The following is a 19,222-nucleotide window of genomic DNA, read 5'->3' on the forward strand; positions in this document are numbered from 1 at the left end:
GTCCTCTGCATTACAGTGCAGTGGATGTCAGGGTTACTATTTGTCTGCCTCCCATGGCAGTCCTTCAAGTAAAGAGCTGCTAATTAATGGGTGATCAAGGAGAGGCAAACAATTTTCCATGCACTCGAGATATGCTCCACAGTCTGTACCACCTGTACAGAGCTCTGTCCCAGTGTGTCTACACATGTTGAACAAATACACAATTAGAACTGCTTTAGTGTCTATACTCTGCACATTAGCAATGGATTTAGAAAGCACAGTTCACCTCATTAATACATCCACAAAAAATCCAACACTAGTAATGTCATTAAAAAAAGTCAGTACTAGCTGCAAGTTGGACATTGTTAAGTGCATTTAACTCTGCAACAGTATAACATGTTCAGTGTCTAGCACTACTCTGATCATGCAGAAGGGGCTCATGCCATAAATCTGTGTAAAACATTCCACATTTAAGCTTTCTGCCTGCCTGACGAGAAGCAGAAATCCGTTCCACTGTGAGCATTTGAACTGGAGGTAAATCAAACTGCTCCTCTTGCATTCTCTCATCGGGTTGATGATGCGGTGAACAGTCATTCATTTCACTTTGTTCTAGCTCCATGTCCCTTCTTTGTTTCTGTTGCTGCTGAGCTGCCTGCTGTACGGGTTTTTCATATGACTTGCTTACATTGAGTAACTTTGTGGAGTCTTCTCCTCCAGGTTTGGCTCCCTGTGCAATACTCTGTTGATACTGTAGTTTCCTACTCACCTCCATATTCAAGGAGGAAGGTTCCATAGTATCATGACACACTAACGGTCTCTCCACTGACACCACTGTAGCTTCAAGGACATCTTGTTTGGTCTCCACATGCACTTCTGGCACAGCCTCAGGATACAAGGACAACAGCTTATCTAAGGCTTCATTCATCTCAGCAAAGTCAGTAATCAAGGATGTAGCCACCTCTTGCTGTCCATTCTCTGAGGTCAGTGCTAATTTGGACACAGGCTTCTCAGTTTCAGTGGCAATTAAAGAACTTGACATAATTTCATCTTTCACTTTAGCGATAATTAACCTGTTCTGAGTTTTTTCCTCACTTCCCACTATTTGCACATTCCTGAGGATGGTGGTATGTGGCACAGGAGGTTCTGAAACGGATGGCATCACTGACAGAGAAACATCAGTGTCCAGTTTTGAATTTGCATCTGCATTAGATGATGTTGATGCAAAAAAGACAGATGAGTGAAGCACTGGATGGTCAAGCGATGGAGTGGGAGGGTTAGGCAATGTGGTAGCAGATGGGTGTAAAGGGCTAGGCTCCTCATCAATGTGCAGCAGCTCCAGCGGACTGGGTGTTCGTGAGAGTGGAGAGGGTAAACCTGTACTATTGAGCACAAACTGGGAATTACAGGGCATGGGCAACAGCACCCCAATTGTTGATGGAGTAATGATAGATTGGGCAGCAGCGGGCACTAGCAGGGCATTTGGAGCAGATGTTTCCTGCTCTTCATCTGGTTCAAAACTTATAGGACTTACAGTACCAGCCTAAATTGAGGAAAGGAGAGTAACAGAAAGAACAGAAAGAGAGTAAATTGGAGAATAAAACAAGAGAAAATAAAAGAAGATTTTAATAACACGTTCCTGTCCATAACTGTCCCCTGTTGAGGGACACACACATCCCATTCATCCTATTACCACCCTCCCCTCCACCACCAAGTTACTTAATGCCCCATCCATTCTTCTCGCAGCTCATGTTCCATCCTGCATTGTGTTCCCCAGCACCTCGTACCCCATCCATTCTCCGACACCTCAAGCACATTCCACTGCATTCTTCCAATGCCTCACACTCCATGCATTCTCCCAATACTTTGCGCCCCACATTGCCCCCCACCATCTCCCATTCCTGGATTCTCCCTACGTCTCATGCCCCATCCCGCAATGTATACACCCAATTTCACATTCACGCTCCCCGCGTTTCATGCCCCATTCCCTACTGTATCCTCTTGACAGACACCTCTTGTCCAATCTGTCCCTGCTTTCCTTGTGTCACCTCTTTTCTACATGCCTGTGCAAAGTGAAGTGCTGAAAGATTTTTGACACAACCTAGAGAACATGTGGATAAATATTTTAAGGCTAATTCAGTTCTACTTCTTCCAAGCTCATGCCACACATATATAACCTCCAAAAATACTAATGTTAAGATAGCAGAAAAACCCAATATTTTTCATTCATCATCTGAACAAATTCCAGATATGACATAGTTAATAACCATCTAAATGAGGCAGCCATGTGTAACAAATTCCCTTCAGCAGGATGGAGGGGACACATTCCCGACTGTTTCCCAATGTAGAACTCCAGATACTGCATTTTTCCCAGGTAAAGTCTTGCTCCAGTAAATAACTACCCAAGCCTCATTAAAAATTAGCTTCAGATATTCTCTCTCAAATTAAAATGCAGAGAAGAGACTTTTTTCCTGAACACTTTCTCTTTCTTTTGATAAGTAACAGGTGCTTGCCGCTGGCTACACCTTCCTGTGAGCTGCATTTACCATATTCAAAACAGCTTTCACACAACTCATAGAGGCTGTCCAAAAGTTAAGTGCTTTTGTCCGGCTTTTATACTATGGTACTGGACTCAGGAAGGACAGAAATCTGGTTGCACTCACATTGCCGTGGACCTTGAATTCTGAGAGGGATTCCATCAACTCATCGAGCTCACGAGTTGCTGAGGATGCAGAAATGCGCGCCTGCTGCTGACTAGGAGTGCCACGCTGAGAAGTTGGCCCTTCCACTGGAGACACAGCTGTTGCAGGACTGAAAACGAGACCAAACCAGTCAGCATCATCCAGAACTACAACACACCACAAAGTACTCTCAATGGAGTGCAGTGCCCTTGTTGAAATTCAGTTTGCTGCCTGCATTCAAACACCGCGGGCAGATTCCATTTAAGGATAAATTGAAACCATAATGGCAAATTCTCAATCACGTAAACTTAAAGAATATATTTATAAATAAATAATGTCTCTTGTGGTGTTGTGCACAGGTAGTTAAGACCAATTTTGAAATTTTCAGGACAAGCAAGGTTAGAGGGTGGGAGATAATGGCACCAATGTAAAGGAGCTCAGGGGAGGAAAGGAGGAGGAAGAGGAGGCAAATAAGAGGTGGAGTGGGGAAGGACAGGAGGCAGGTTAGATGGAAAGAAGACGACAGAGGAAGAGGAAGGCACAGAGGAGAGGAATGGAAAATGGGAAGGAGAGAGGAATGGAGTGCTGATAAAGGGCAATTCAGATCAGTGGGGGTAGGGGGATTGAGGCATGGAACACCAGCCAACGGGAGGTAAAGTAGTCAATGGGGGGGGGGGGGGGGCTACGGATGATAAGTTAGGGTGACTGTAAAAGGGGAAATGAACCGGAGTAAGGTGCTGTAAAAGGGGAAATGAACCGGAGTAAGGTGCTGTAAAAGGGGAAATGAACCAGAGTAAGGTGCTGTAAAAGGGCACCCTGTGAGGAGAAATTGCAGCCAGTGGGGGATTATGGGAAAGAGATTGGAATGTGGGTTGGAACTGGAACTGCAGCCAGCAAAAGGTGGAGGCAGATGAAACCTTGCTCATTGGAAGGGCTTAGTTTTGATCATGGAGGTAGGTTTTTGGGACAGATTGCAGACTTGCTCAGTGGGGGGCACTGGGGGCTTAAATAATTCTCAGTAGGGAACTGAGTGGTGGGGGCCAATTTTCTGATGGGAGGGGGGAGTTTGCTTCGCATTAAGCGTACATACTGCATTTACCCACATACAAACTGTTGCATAGTTCATAGCGTAATAATATATGCTTTTTACTTTTAAAGGTATGCTATTATATAAATTGCTCTGAAAATCCATATTACACCTAAACTGAAGACAGAAGTGTTAAGTGCAACATATTTGAGGTGTTGTGATTTGGTTGGAAGAAGCTGCCTTGGCATTAATTTCTGGAGTATCTTTCTGAACATTATTTGAAGCTCCGTACTGGCTGATGTGACTTCCTCTTGCTGTTGTCAAAATCAAAAAATACAAGTATTACTATTTGTCTTTATTATACTCAATGAGAAGTGTGGGTTGCAGCTTATGGACAAGATCACCGAAAATGTGAGATGCACATATGAAAAAGTTTAAAGAATAAAATGATTGAGGAATAAGATAGCAGCAAATATGTAACTGTGCAGTTCTTTTTTGTAACTTGATTTTGAACAAGCCAAGATGCAACTTACCAGACAATATAGAAGTTTTTATATATAAGAGGCAAAGAGGGGGAGAGGAAGAGAACAAACCAGCACTTACAAACATAGGACATAAAGAAAGCTCCCTAGTAAGGAGTCAAGCTGACATTTATATGTACAAAAGGAGACACGCGGAAATGAGCTTTAGTAATTACAGGGGGGACACAAAAGTAAAAAGAACTAAGGACTACTTACTAACAAAGACTCACTTATAGGGTACAGATAAGAAGAAAACTGTGGGTGCTTAAAAAGTCTCTCTGAAACATAAGTCCCTCCAATTTTCACAGTTGTATTCTTTACTTACTTGTGGTATTTGAGGAATGATAACATTGAGAGAATTCCTTTTCTAATGGTCTAGCCATGTTACTGAACACAGTCAACAAACCTCACTAGCCAGAAATGGCCAATCACTCAATCTCATTCGTTGTGGTCACTACTCAGTCAGGTGGCTGATTGGCGAATCACAGAATAACAAGCAGAGGCACGTGGGTGAATTACAGTTTTACAGCAGTACACGGAGTCGAGGTTAAACCTATTGATCTTTAAGTTTACTGGCAGGGGAAGTGCGGATTGATTAACCTAAGGTCAAGAACAACATATACACACACCTTGGACTGGGAACAGAGCTCTCCAGTTCATCTAATAAACTTTCCACACTAGGCCGCACATCCTCAATTCCTCGGCCCCCGTTTCTCTTGGGTTTTTCTTTAGTTGGGGGAGGCACTTTCTTCCCCACTTGAGTTCCATTTTCCTGACCAGTGTATTGAGAGCCAGTCACTGGAGCAGGATGGGGGTTGCGGCTGGACTCATCTGAGGAAGGACAGGCAAACAACAAGATTCAATCACAACGCAGTCAACAGCTCAAGCCTGATTTAAAACTACCTTTGAACCAAAATTTACCAAAAGTCCCCTTAAACTAGATCCATGGTCGCCAGAATTTTGTCCCCTCAGCTGTCTCTGGAGATCTCCATATCTCATGCTTGCCCATCTGTCATTGGGTGTTGGTATCAGGATTCTGGACCGCTCCCGTTTCTCTCTGTAGTTGCGATGTAGCTCTCTCATTTGCTCTAAGGAAACAAACAAATCCCTACCTCGCAGCAGCATTTCCAGGTTCTTTGAGTCTCCAGTGCAAAACGCTGAATCCTGCTCCTGGCAACATTGAACAACAATGTAGGCCAGGAACAGAGGCACAAAGTGAAAGGAAGAAAACAAAAACAAAAATGAGGAAAGAAAACCTACAGTAGCAATATCCAAGCTTTGGTATTTGTGAGCTGCTTAGGTACATACCATGGAGTTTCATGGGCCACGTATAAAGAACAAACTTTTTTTTTATTCGTTCATGGGATGTGGGCGTCACTGGCAAGGCCAGAATTTATTGTCCATCCCCAATTACCCTCGAGAAAGTGGCGGTGAGCCGCCTTCTTGAACTGCTGCAGTCCGTTTGGTGAAGGTTCTCCCACAGTGCTGTTAGGAAGGGAGTACCAGGATTTTGACCCAGCGATGATGAAGGAACGGAGGTAAATTTCCAAGTCGGGATGTTGTGTGACTTGGTGGGGAACGTGCAGGTGGTATTGTTCCCAAGTGCCTGCTGCCCATGTCCTTCTAGGTGGTAGAGGTCGCGGGTTTGGGAGATGCTGTCGAAGAAGCCTTGGCGAGTTGCTGCAGTGCATCCTGTGGATGATTTTTTTTATTCGTTCATGGGGTGTGGGCGTCGCTGGCGAGGCCAGCATTTATTGCCCATCCCTAATTGCCCTTGAGAAGGTGGTGGTGAGCCGCCTTCTTGAACCGCTGCAGTCCATGTGGTGACGGTTCTCCCACAGTGCTGTTAGGAAGGGAGTTCCAGGATTTTGACCCAGCGACGATGAAGGAAAGGCGATACATTTCCAAGTCGGGATGGTGTGTGACTTGGAGGGGAACGTGCAGGTGGTGTTATTCCCATGTGCCTGTTGCTCTTGTCCTTCTGGGTGGTAGAGGTCGCGGGTTTGGGAGGTGCAGTCCAAGAAGCCTTGGCGAGTTGCTGCAGTGCATCCTGTGGATGGTACACACTGCAGCCACTGTGCGCTGGTGGTGAAGGGAGTGAATGTTTAGGGTGGTGGATGGGGTACCAATCAAGCGAGCTGCTTTGTCCTGGATGGTGTCGAGCTTCTTGAGTGTTGTTGGAGCTGCACTCATCCAAGCAAGTGGAGAGTATTCCATCACACTCCTGACTTGTGCCTTGTAGATGGTGGAAAGGCTTTGGGGAGTCAGGAGATGAGTCACTCACCGCAGAATACCCAGCCTCTGACCTGCTCTTGTAGCTACAGTATTTATATGGCTGGTCCAGTTAAGTTTCTGGTCAATGGTGACCCCCAGGATGTTGATGGTGGGGGATTCGGCGATGGTAATGCCGTTGAATGTCAAGGGGAGGTGGTTAGACTCTCTCTTCTTGGAGATGGTCATTGCCTGGCGCGAATGTTACTTGCCACTTATGAGCCCAAGCCTGGATGTTGTCCATGTCTTGCTGCATGCGAGCTCAGACTGCTTCATTATTTGAGGGGTTGCGAATGGAACTGAACACTGTGCAATCATCAGCAAACATCCCCATTTCTGACCTTATGATGGAGGGAAGGTCATTGATGAAGCAGCTGAAGATGGTTGGGCCTCGGACACTGCCCTGAGGAACTCCTGCAGCAATGCCCTGGGGTTGAGATGATTGGCCTCCAACAACCACTACCATCTTCCTTTGTGCTAGGTATGACCTCAGCCACTGGAGAGTTTTCCCCGATTCCCATTGACTTCAATTTTACTAGAGCTCCTTGGTGCCACACTTGGTCAAATGCTGCCTTGATGTCAAGGGCAGTCACTCTCACCTCACCTCTGGAATTCAGCTCTTTTGTCCATGTTTGGACCAAGGCTGTAATGAGGTCTGGAGCAGAGTGGTCCTGGCAGAACCCAAACTGAGCATCGGTGAGCAGGTTATTGGTGAGCACGTGCCGCTTGATAGCACTGTCGACGACACCTTCCATCATTTGGCTGATGATTGAGAGTAGCTGATGGGGCGGTAATTGGCCAGATTGGATTTGTCCTGCTTTTTGTGGACAGGACATACCTCGGCAATTTTCCACATTGTCGGGTAGATGCCAGTGTTGTAGCTATACTGGAACAGTTTGGCTAGAGGCGCAGCTAGTTCTGGAGCACAAGGCTTCAGCACTGCAGCTGGGATGTTGTCGGGGCCCATAGCCTTTGCTGTATCCAGTGCACTCAGCCGTTTCTTGATATCACGTGGAGTGAATCGAATTGGCTGAAGACTGGCTTCTGTGATGATGGGGATATCGGGAGGAGGCCGAGATGGATCATCTACTCAGCAATTCTGGCTGAAGATGGTTGTAAACGCTTCAGCCTTGTCTTTTGCACTCATGTTCTGGACTCTGCCATCATCGAGGATGGGGATGTTTACAGAGCCTCCTCCTCCTGTTAGTTGTTTAATTGTCCACCACCATTCCCGACTGGATGTGGCAGGACCGCATTTATGTAGCACCGTATCAATTCCTCAGGACATCCTAAAGTGCTTTATAGCCTATGGATTACTTCTGAAGCACAGTCACTACTGTGGGCAAATGCAGCAGCCAAAGACCACACTCCGAAGGTCCCACCTGGAGCAAATGAATGAATGACCAGATAATCTGTTTTGGTGGTGTTTGGTGAAGGAAAAATGTCAGCTAGGACATGAGGATAATGCTGTGGGATCTTTTACATCCGCCTGAGCCGACAGATGGGGCATTGGTTTCATGTCTCATTTGGATGACTGCACTTCTGGTAATGCAGCACTCCCTTAATAATTCACTGAAGCATCAGCCTAGGTTATGTACTCAAGTTCAAAGGTTATAGTAGGTAGACGGGAAAGTAGGGTTGAGGTCACAAACAGATTAGCCATGATCTTAACAAATGGCAGAGCAGGCTCGAGGGACCGAATGGCCTACTCCTGCTCTTAATTCGTATGTTTGTATGTAAGTCTGTGGTGGGACTTGAACCCCCAACCTGTGACTCAGAGGTAAAATGCTACAAAATGAGCCAAGCAGATACTAGTTTAAACCAATGTGCCCAATAATTTGATTTACCTCAGGCAGAAGATGCCAACAGATCTTGGTATTCTGATTTAGGATGTACCGACCAATGAGGCAACACAGCTAAGAACAGCCCTTTACATGAAAGAACTTGCATTTATATAGCCCCTTCCATGACCTCAGGACATCCCAAAGTGCTTCACAGCCAATGAAATACTTCTGAAGTATAGTCACCGTTGTAACATCGGGAAACATGGCAGCAAATTTACACACAGCAAGGTCCCACAAACAGCTACAAGGTAACAACCAGGTAATCTGTTTTAGTGATGTTGGTTGAAGGATAAATATTGGCCAGGACACAGCGGAGAACTCCCCTACTCTTCTTCAAATGACGTCATGGGATCTTTTACGTCCAACTGAGAGTGCAGACAAGGCCTCGGTTTTACATCTCATCCGAAAGACCACACCTCTGACATTGCAGCACTCCCTCAGTACTGCACTGGAGTGTCAGCCTAGAATATGTGCTCAAGTTTCTGGAGTGGGGCTTGAACCCACAACCTTCTGACTCAGGGGCGAGAGTGCTGCCACTGAGCCAAGGCTGACACCTTCAAAAGCAGCAAGTCAGGATCATATTCTTGGTCCTTGTGACAAGATTGCCAGGTCTTGCAGCCTTGAAATGGTCCTACAGATTGTAGTTTGAATACTCCAGAGGTGGAGAGAGGGAGGCTGAAAATTGGAGAGATTTCAGAGACAAAAGCCTGGACCAAAGTGGGGAAACTTTACATCATTCCACCCTAGGACACCAGACCTCGGCCTGGTGTCCTAGGGTGGAATGATGTAAAGTGTTCTGTTCTATTTTTAAGAACAAGCACTTGTGGGGAAGTGCTGGGCTTCATCTTGCGAACTCCCTAGAGCGGCATGGCTGGAAGCACTATGGGGATCTGCAGGTGTTGACCCGAGTCCCAACAAACAGTGGAGCAGTGTGTTGCAGAATTGATTCATAAGGAACTGAAATCACAGCCACTTGAGTGTGCTGTCCAACTGAGCTGAAGTGAAAGATAAAATTAAACAGCAATTCTCCACTAAGATGTGGCAATTTCTCCAAAATCTGCCGATTGTGCAGAAGGCTGGTGACCCGACATACAGTGCCAAAGCGTAGTTTAATGGAGTTTGAGATTTGCACAATTTTTCACATGCCAACTTCAGCTGTGCTACAGGGGAAGTTTTGAGCAGAAGCAAGGCACTTTTCCATGGGCAACTTTCATGTTTCTCATGGTGCCTCATTCTGCCACAACATTGGCAAAAGCCTGGGAACTGGCCACCTGTCCCAGCCCCACCACAGTGGGAGAATAGTTCATGTGCCTCTGAGATCTTGGAGAGGATAAATGGAGAAGTTAAGAAAGCTGATGTTGGATCTATTTAATTCAGCAGTTAAAACTCACTGATTCGCAATCAAATATAAATAGAAATTAAATGCAAATACAGACTGACTGCTTCTTTTGGAATATCAGGGCAGCCAGTGTATGTTATACATTGATTCTTCACACAGAGACTTCTAAATACAAGTGATTCATGCTCCAGTAGGAAAAATCCATCTGTTCAATTCTAAAAATGGCCTTTTTGCTCCGTGCTCTTCCCACCCTTGGGCGCAATTCTCAAAAGAAAACCTTCCCACACTTTCCATTTGTCCCCCAGCCTTATGTTAAACAGTAGGGGATTCATTTCAAGCTCAACAGCTGGTTCTACGTCTTGCTGCCATCTGACTTGGTACTACTGTGTAGCTGGGTTTCTACACCTCCTAGGAAATGGTATTTTCCTACCGAAAGACTATCTGAATAATTTAGTATCCCCATGAAAGTAATCATTTTTTTCAGATTCTTTAGGGCATTGATAGTTAAACAGAGGAGGGCAGTGTGTGGGAAAGGAGAAAGAAGGTAAACAAACAGAAAAAAGGCACTTACTTTCTCTCTCACTGCACTGAAGCATGGATCTTTCAAAAGAACTGGACAAAAACAAACCTAAACACTGCTTGTGAGTGTGTAAGTGCCCCGCATATATTACATAAAACACTTGCCTGTTGCAAAGCTGCTGGACGGGTTGTGTTGCACCTCATTCAGTTCCAGTAGGAGACGATCCAGTTCGGAGAGGTTGCTGCCCAGTGAAGCAGTCATGACGATTGGCGAAGGTTCTGTGGACTTTGTCTTATTGGGGAAGCTGCATAAATGACAAAATAAGAGTGTGTTATTATCCGAAAGCCTAGCAGGACGAGTCACACTGTATGATACAAAATACCTTGCTTAAACATTACTACTGACATAGCCCAACACAGTCATCAGCATCAGATTACACAACAGGAAATAAAGTTAAAGTGACTGTGTTCTCATTATAACTTACGCATCAAACCAACGTGTCGTGTTTTCGTCAGGTATACAGACCTGCGTGCTTTTAAACCAACTTAATCCAAAAAAACATGGCTACTGGAGTAATTGATGACATTCACAGGAGAGCACTATTGTTCTTCATGAGGGTGAATGACCCAGAACCCCAAATGGGGAAGATGTCACTTACTAACCTGTGTCAAGTTACAATACCAAACAGACAGTAATTGAATAAATCAGCTGATGCCTTACATTAAACTGTCATGTCACGAGCATCACCCTGCTCTGCCTCTACGACTACCTTCATCCCCTATTTCTCAGCCTGTCTGACTAGCCTCCTGTGCATCCCTTGACCCCACCATTGGTGACAGAACTTTTAGCAATTGTGGCTCTGCCCTCTGGAGTTCCCTCCCTGAAATCCTCCGCTAACTCTCTCCTCCCCTTCAAAAGACTCCAAAACCCATCCAACTGTTCTTTTAGTGATCTCCCCTAATTTTCAGATTATTGCTAGTCATCTATCTCTCTTCTGTGAAGCACTTTGGAATTTTTAATGCACTAATGGCACCATACAAATGCAGTTATTGTTGACTTGTCTCATCACTCTGAAGAGATTTTTAACAACCCCACACATGCCACTAAACAATAAATTTGCTTATATATAGTACTCAATTTCTAATGTTAAAAATAATGTAAGACAAGGTTGGCAGGGAGGTATGATAAATGTTTCCACTTATAAGGCTATTTGCAAGTCTCTCAAGACTTTGACTGCTCATCCATTATCCACTCAGTTATATTTTAGGAGACATTATTATCTGGGAATGGATCTGTTTCAGCTGTCAATGTCACCCTATTTAAAAAGGCAGTCCTTGTCTATTAATGTGACTCTATTCAAAGAGGCAATCCTAGTTTATCACTGTCATTCCATTTAATGAAGCAGTCCTTGTTTAAGACCATCACTGTTCCACTAAGCATCAGTCTCAGCCAAATGCTGTCAATGTGCTTAGAGAGGGAGTCCATGCCCATGACTTCTCTTAGAAAGGGCTGAGTTAGGTGCTTTCATGCTGCTTAGAGAGGAAACTGCTATTGGAGCAGAATATTATCTGCCACTCCACTTAAAAGGGGGACTTGCCCCAGTTGAGTACCTGTAAACGTGGTCTTCTTCAGTGGAACGTGGGACAGGAGGACTAACAGATTCTCGGGTGAGAGAGGAGCTGCCTTTCACATTTGATGGGTAGGTCTGCTGCTGTGTCTGAAATGAGAACCCAGAATTTTCAGCAACGAGAACAGTAATAATGAAGTTAATTGAAATGTTTTTTAAATACAGCAGAATATGGAAGTTACATGCATCTTAAGATTGAAGAATACACATAATTCAGTTTCCACCACATGCTGTAAGAATGATATTTCCAAGTTTCCTTTTATTCTTAAATTGAGAAATGAATTCAGAAGACTGAACTGCTGCAGCTCAGGTCTACAGTTTATCACCGATCTGGGGTGCTACTCCTCCCTCCAAATAAAATGAATTATATGAATTGCTGCAAGGTAGCGGTTAACGATCCTGCACACTTACTAGCATAGATGTGGCTCAGCGTTGCAGCCAGGAACACACCCAACACCCCGCCACGGCTATAGCATGTCCCTCCTCCTGTCCACCTCTTGCACCAAGATCTCTAGTGCATCAGCAGAGAACCTTGGTGCATGCATTCTCGCAGGCCTGGTACCAACTCAGATCAGCAGATTGGAGGACGTGGGATTTAGTAGTGCGTAACCTTTATTCAATGTTCTAACATAACTCATCAGTGTGTAAACATAGGGATGGGACCTGCATCTGTGTTTTACGTGGGCGATGTCTGATCTCCGTTCAGACTCCATGCAGACAGTAGACTGTTATTTTCAGCAAATAACAGGTACCAGCTACCTTTAAGAGATTTCGAAGAAGCATCCTCCCTTTAAGAGATTGAGCTCCACCTGGTGGTGGAAAGTGCGAATTGCATTGATTCCATACGCAAGGCCTGGAACGGAACGTTGATTGCAATTGAATCCTTGGGTGGGCCGAAACTTGCGTCCCGCCTGCGCAGGGGCCATTGGGCATGGGATAACAGCACATCACGCTACCTATGCCCAAAAACAGCTCCTATCCAATTTTTCCCCCTTTGAATCTGGCAGCTGTAATCTTGAATGAGAGATAGAGCACCTTGGGTCTTTTAGCAGTTTATTGCAGCACTGGAAAAAGTTAGATCTTGCACTATTTCAGTTTTGGCAATTATGTGCACCAACATGCAACAATGAATAGCTTTAGATCTGACTATCTTTCCTCCAGGGATGATTAATACATCAAAAGGTCATGAAGATCAAGGGACATAAATCAGCATCCATAACCTTTGGGACACAAAAATTTTGACATAAATCATCTCACCATTTTAATTTTTTTATGAGGTAGGTTTACCTGCTCCTGTGCCTGCAGCTGGGCACAGCCAACAGAAGAAAAACAGGCAGGTTGAGTCCACAATTGTAAAGGGGGGGGGGGATGGGAGGCGGCATCAATTTACCATCCATTTAAATGAATAGACAGAAAATCAGGTGGGAAGGGGGAAAAGGAGAAGTGACAGGGATGGTGAGGGGAAGGGCGAAAGAGGGAGAGATTGGAGTGGGGGGGGGGTGTGGGGGGGAAAGAGAAGGAGGAGCAGGGAATAATCAAAGTCTGAAGGTGTGAAGATATCACATTCGAAGCAAAGAACCAAAATAATAATAACTTTCAGTCAATCTCAGTCTGTAACCTGGCTACAAAACAATCCAGGCTGTACCTTGGGAGAGTTGGTCACTCCCGAAGAAGGGGAGACCTCTTCTTGGTAACCCTGAAAATCCAAGAGAAAGTGTGTCATCTATACACGTCAGATATAGAATCATAGAAATTACAGCACAGAAGGAAGCTATTTTGACTGCACCTGAGCTGGAACTAGTTCTTCAACTGCAGGTATCTACTGTAATCCCATTTCTCTGCATCATTTATTATCCCAGTTCAAATATTTATCCAATTTCTTTTATATGATGTTAGTCTCTGCCTCATTAACCGCCTGTGATAAAACATTCCATGTTCTAATAATTATAAATAAAAGGAAAAATTGCAAGTGCTAGGAATCTGAAACAAAAACAGAAACTGTTAGAAATACACAGTAGGTTTGCCAGCATCTGCAAAAGGAAAAGTAGTTTCTCAGTTCTGGGGAAGGGTTGCACCTGAAATGTTAATCTGTTTTTTCTCTTTAAACATGCTGACAGGCCTGCTGCATATAAATCAGAACTTTCTGTTTTTATTCCATGTTCTAATAACCCTCTCTGTGGAAAGAAAAATTCTACTAAATTGTTCCTTTGTTCCTGCACATTATCCTGAGTTTTCCTTTCTTATTGATTTAAATGGGGTGTCTAGAACAGCATGCAATACCCCAAATGTAGTCTACCCAATGTCTTGTATAAATTTAACATCACTTCCTTACTTTTATATTCAATTCTCCTGTGTATAAAATACAGAATCCCACTTGTATTTTATGGCTTTAAAGATTCATGTATCTTCATCCATGGATCTCTGTTCACTGTTTTTTCTCAAAATGCAGCACTTCATATTTCTCTCCACTGAACTATATCAGCCACTTATCGACCCATTAAGCTAACCTGTTTATGTCCCCCTGAAATCTCTTGCGTCTTCCTCACAGTTTGCCATGCCCACTAATTTCGTATCATCGACAAACTTCAATATCATTCCCCTTGTGCTTATGTCTAAATGGAGAATAGAAGGGGTCAGAGCTCAGAGCAATGGGGCACATCATTATCTAAATGCTGCCAATCGAAAGCTATCCATTTATTCCCACTCTTGACTTTCTGCTCCCTAACCATCTCTCCTTCCATGAGGCTACAGTCCCTTTAACTTTACTTGCCTCAATTTTCATGAGTCTCTTATATGGCACCTTTATCACATGCCTTCTACAAATCAATCCATACAACATGCACTGCATCCTCTTTATTATTGTAAAAGAAACATTTCAGTGGCAAATCACGACAAGATTTTAGTAGCTTGCTCAACATCAGACTATCGGCAGTACAATGTTCAGTTCCATTCGCAACCCCTCAGTAAACGAAGCAGTCCATGCCCGCATGCAGCAAGACCTGGACAACATCCAGGCTTGGGCTCATAAGCGGCAAGTAACATTCACGCCAGACAAGTGCCAGGCAATGACCATCTCCAACAAGAGAGAGTCTAACCACCTCCCCTTGACATTCAACTGTATTACCATCGCCGAATCCCCCACCATCAACATCCTGGGGGTCACCATTGACCAGAAACTTAACTGGACCAGCCACATAAATACTGTGGCTACAAGAGCAGGTCAGAGGCTGGGTATTCTGCGGTGAGTGATTCACCTCCTGACTCCCCAAAGCCTTTCCACCATCTACAAGGCACAAGTCAGGAGTGTGATGGAATACTCTCCACTTGCCTGGACGAGTGCAGCTCCAACACTCAAGAAGCTCGACACCATCCACGACAAGGCAGCCCGCTTGATTGGCACCCCATCCACCTCCCTAAACATTCACTCTCTTCACCACCGGCACACCATGGCTGCAGTGTGTACCATCTATAGGATACACTGCAACAACTCACCAAGGCTTCTTCGACTGCACCTCTCAAACCCGCGACCTCTACCACCTAGAAGGACAAGGGCAGCAGGCACATGGGAACAACACCACCTGCACGTTCCCCTCCAAGTCACACACCATCCTGACTTGGAAATGTATCGCCATTCCTTCATCGTCGCTGGATCAAAATCCTGGAACTCCCTAGCTAACAGCTCCGTGGGAAAACCTTCACCACACGGACTGCAGCGGTTCAAGAAGGTGGCTCACCACCGCCTTCTCAAGGGCAATTAGGGATGGGCAATAAATGCTGGCCTTGCCAGCGATGCCCACATCCCATGACGAATAAAAAAAAAAATCCCCTTCAACGCTTGATGCTGCATTCACATTCCATTTTGCTCATGCCCCCCTCCCCATTTACAATCTCACAGAATTACATTCCCTTTGACGCAAGGTCTGGAGGATTCCATTGTAAAGAGCCCAAGACAAGTCTCACCTACAGCCAATCTAGGATTAAAATGCTGCTGGTATCAATTATAATACAAGTTGTGCTTAAACCCAGCCTTGTTCCTATCACTTCAGTGGGGTTTAAGCATTGTGGTTCCAGCATTTCGAAGCCTCCAAAACCACTAAGCGGGGCACAAAAGGAGCTGTAAAAATTTTAGAACCACAGTGCCATCGCGCTCCAACCTTTGCTGCAGTACAGTCACCAACACTTGACACTGCTAATGGAACTCCACTGCTGGGTATTAAAAGGGCATTTTAAAGAAGGATTAATTTTTCCTGGGTACTGGAAGTGATGCTGAGTTGCTCTGAGCTTACTCTGTTCTCTGAAGCATGGAAGCTTCAGAATGAATCAGTGTGAAAGAGTACTAAACTCAGAGATCCAAACCTGTGGCAGATTTTGCTGCAGTTATACTTTCATGCTAATAAAACTCCAGTCACACTCCAAACCCTTCCCATGTTCTACGCCAGTCACCGCCACATGAACCGAGTTACACTCCAACTGCACACCATGAATCACATTCCTCCATGCGTGTCACAGTCACATCCCCATAGTTTAAATCACACATTGGTACACAGAGCACTCACATTTCATCTGTACGCAAAACAACCACCATTTCTTCCCCCCTCCACCAAACAAATTAAATCCTTTCAGACAACACAAAACAGCAGCATGTACCAAAGATGGCGTTTCCCGTTTTTCAGAAGGCAATCATGATACGGTTGCTAATGGAACCTAGTTACTACAAGGAGGCTTTAAAGGGACACTGTTCTTCCCTGGATACAGACATTGACATTAAACTTCATTGAACTCACTCTGTTCACCGAAGGATCAGAGCTATACTTGGTGGGACAGGCCTACTCAACCCAGGGCGATCCAAATCTGTGGTAGACTTTGCTATATTCATATGCTCATTCTATTAATACGCCAAAGGAGGAGGAGCTAAAGAAGCATCAAGGAATGTATACAGTGTTCAAATTTAGGGTGGAAAATTCCTGTACATATGTTGCAAGGGGTGGGAATGGGGGTCAAAGAACAATAACCATCAAGTGGAAACACAAGGCAATGACTGGCTCACACCTACCTGCTGGTGCTGATATCTTGAAACAGGAGACTGCCACTGTTCAACTGTGTCGATGATTACCCCATTCAAAGCATCAGCAGAGGGAGGAGGCGGCACTGGTGGGGGCACAGATGCTTCCTGGCAAATATGGCTTCCTGTTGGGTAGGAGTATGGGGTCTCCTCCGGGATGAAAATGGGCCTTTTTGAAATCTGTGAAGTTGTCGACTCTAGGTCGGCTAACAAGGCGTCTGGAAGTGAAAGGAAGGATAATAATATTAAAGATACATTTCTGCTACAACAATCACCCATCAGACATTGAGTTTTCGAGCATGAAAAGAAGCCATTCAGCCCATCATGCCTTGGCCAGCTCTCTGAATGAGCTGTCCATTTAGTCAACAACAACAAGAACTTGCATTTATATAGCACCTTTAACATAGTAAAACGTCCCAAGGAGGTTCACAGGAGCGTTACCAAACAAAATTTGACACCAGGCCACATAAGGAGATATTGGGACTGGTGACCAAAAGCTTGGTCAAAGAGGTCAGTTTTAAGGAGCGTCTTAAAGAAGGAGATAGGGGTAGAAAGGCAGAGAGGTTTAGGGAGGGAATTTCACAGCTTAGGGCCTACGGTTGGAGCGATTAAAATCGGAGATGCACAAGAGGCAAGAATTGGAGGAGTGCTGAGATCTCGGAGGGTTGTAGGGCTGGAGGAGGTTAGAAATCGGGAGGGGCAAGGCCATGGAGGGATTGGAAACCAAGGATGAGAATTTTAAAATTGAGGTGTTCCCAGACCGGGAGCCAATATGGGTCAGCAAGCACAGGGACGATGGGTGAACAGGTCTTGATGTGAGTTAGGATACAGATGAGCTCAAGTTTATGGAGGGTGGAAGATGGGAGGCCAGCCAGGAGACCATTGAAATAGTCAAGTCTAGAGATAACAAAGGCATGGATGAGGGTTTCAGCAGCAGATGAGCTGAGGCGGGGGTTAAGATAGGCGATGTTTCAGAGGTGCAAGTAGGCGGTCTTGGTGATTGACCGGATATGGAAGCTCATTTCATGGTCAAACAGGACGGCAAGGTTGCGAACAGTGTGGTTCAGCCTCAGACGGTGGCCAGGGAGAGGGATGGAGTCAGTAGCTAAGGAACGGAGTTTGTGTCAAGGAACGAAGACAATGGCTTTGGTCTTCCCAATTTTTAGCTGGAGGAAATTTTTGCTCATCCAGTACTGGATGTCAGACAAGCAGTGTGACAAATCAGATACAGTGGAGGGGTCGAGGGAGGTGGTGGTGAGGTGGGGCAGGATGTCGTTAGAGTCATTCCCCTGCCTTTTCCCCATAACTTTAAAATTTTTCTTTTTCAAATATCTACCCACTTCCATTTAAAAGATATTATGGATTCTCTTTCCACCACTGTCTCTATTAGGGCATTCATGTTCTAATGACCCACTGCATGAAACCTTTCCATTTGCTATTGACTCACTCACCAGTGGAAAAAGTTGTTCCTGATTTACTTTATTAAAACCCCTCATATCATTTTAAACATCTCTACTAGAATTCTTTTTTGCATTTTTTCTGATGGAAAGAGCCGCAGTTTCACTACTCTCCCCTCATAACTAAAGCCTCCCTCATATCCCTGGCATCATCTTAGTGAATCTCTTCTGTACCCTCTCCATGACCTTGATATCCTTTTCTAAAGTAAGGCACCCAAAACTGGACAAAATATTCTACCATTTTGCTTTTGTACTCTATCTCCTTATTAATAAACCTTTTTGTTTTAAAAAACAGCTTTATCAACCTATCCTTATACTTTTAAAGATTTGTGTCTTTGAACCCCGAAATCTATCGGCTCCTCTAATCCCTTTAAAGGTTCACATATTAAATGCCAAATAACTGCTCTTATTTGATGAAGTTTAACCAATGAAGTTTGCACAAAATGTTTGTGTGAAACAAGACAGTTTGTGTTTTGCTGCTGACATCCTGGCTGAGAAGGTGGGGGTAATTAATCTTTGGGAACTGCACCCCAGGATCTTCATCGTCCACCAGGTCGGACACGCAGTAGTTCAGTTTAACATTTCCTTGGAAGGGCACGAGTCCTACCACCCACCCCAAAATTACTGCAGCCCTCAACAGGCTAGTAACTTTACCTGCTACTTGCCCCGTCTCTAACACAGGGATCCAAAGAGAAATCCCAGTCAAATGTAACTGCAGAAACTCCAAAATCCCAGTTGGCAAACCTATCCAAATGGTGCATCAGCACATTAATAAACACATCATTGTTATCACCTGACTGAAGGCTAGACTTTGCCCAGACATATGTCAAAGTCCCACTGGGAACAGCTTCCTTCAGTCTTTTCCTGTTGTTCATCAATGCACCCTTCCAAGTGATT

At 44.7% G+C, this 19,222-nt stretch overlaps 1 protein-coding gene across 4 annotated transcripts in view; it reads right to left on the reverse strand.

Annotated features, from left to right (window-relative positions):
• LOC137342002 (paxillin-like) overlaps positions 1 to 19,222 on the reverse strand; it is a 140,069-nt gene that overhangs the window by 21,611 nt on the left and 99,236 nt on the right. For 2 of the 4 annotated variants that reach the window (XM_068005573.1, XM_068005575.1), the window contains exons 2-8: positions 16,860 to 17,086; positions 13,452 to 13,502; positions 11,790 to 11,896; positions 10,344 to 10,483; positions 4,835 to 5,036; positions 2,640 to 2,787; positions 467 to 1,519 (exon numbers count right to left, since the gene is read on the reverse strand). In XM_068005573.1, coding sequence (XP_067861674.1) covers positions 467 to 1,519; positions 2,640 to 2,787; positions 4,835 to 5,036; positions 10,344 to 10,483; positions 11,790 to 11,896; positions 13,452 to 13,502; positions 16,860 to 17,086 — 1,928 coding nt within the window. The remainder of the gene's footprint in view (positions 1 to 466; positions 1,520 to 2,639; positions 2,788 to 4,834; positions 5,037 to 10,343; positions 10,484 to 11,789; positions 11,897 to 13,451; positions 13,503 to 16,859; positions 17,087 to 19,222) is intronic. The other 2 variants (XM_068005574.1, XM_068005576.1) reach the window with 2 other exon arrangements.

Source organism: Heptranchias perlo, chromosome 25 (assembly GCF_035084215.1).
Source record: "Heptranchias perlo isolate sHepPer1 chromosome 25, sHepPer1.hap1, whole genome shotgun sequence".
Classification (NCBI taxonomy): Eukaryota; Metazoa; Chordata; class Chondrichthyes; order Hexanchiformes; family Hexanchidae; genus Heptranchias; species Heptranchias perlo.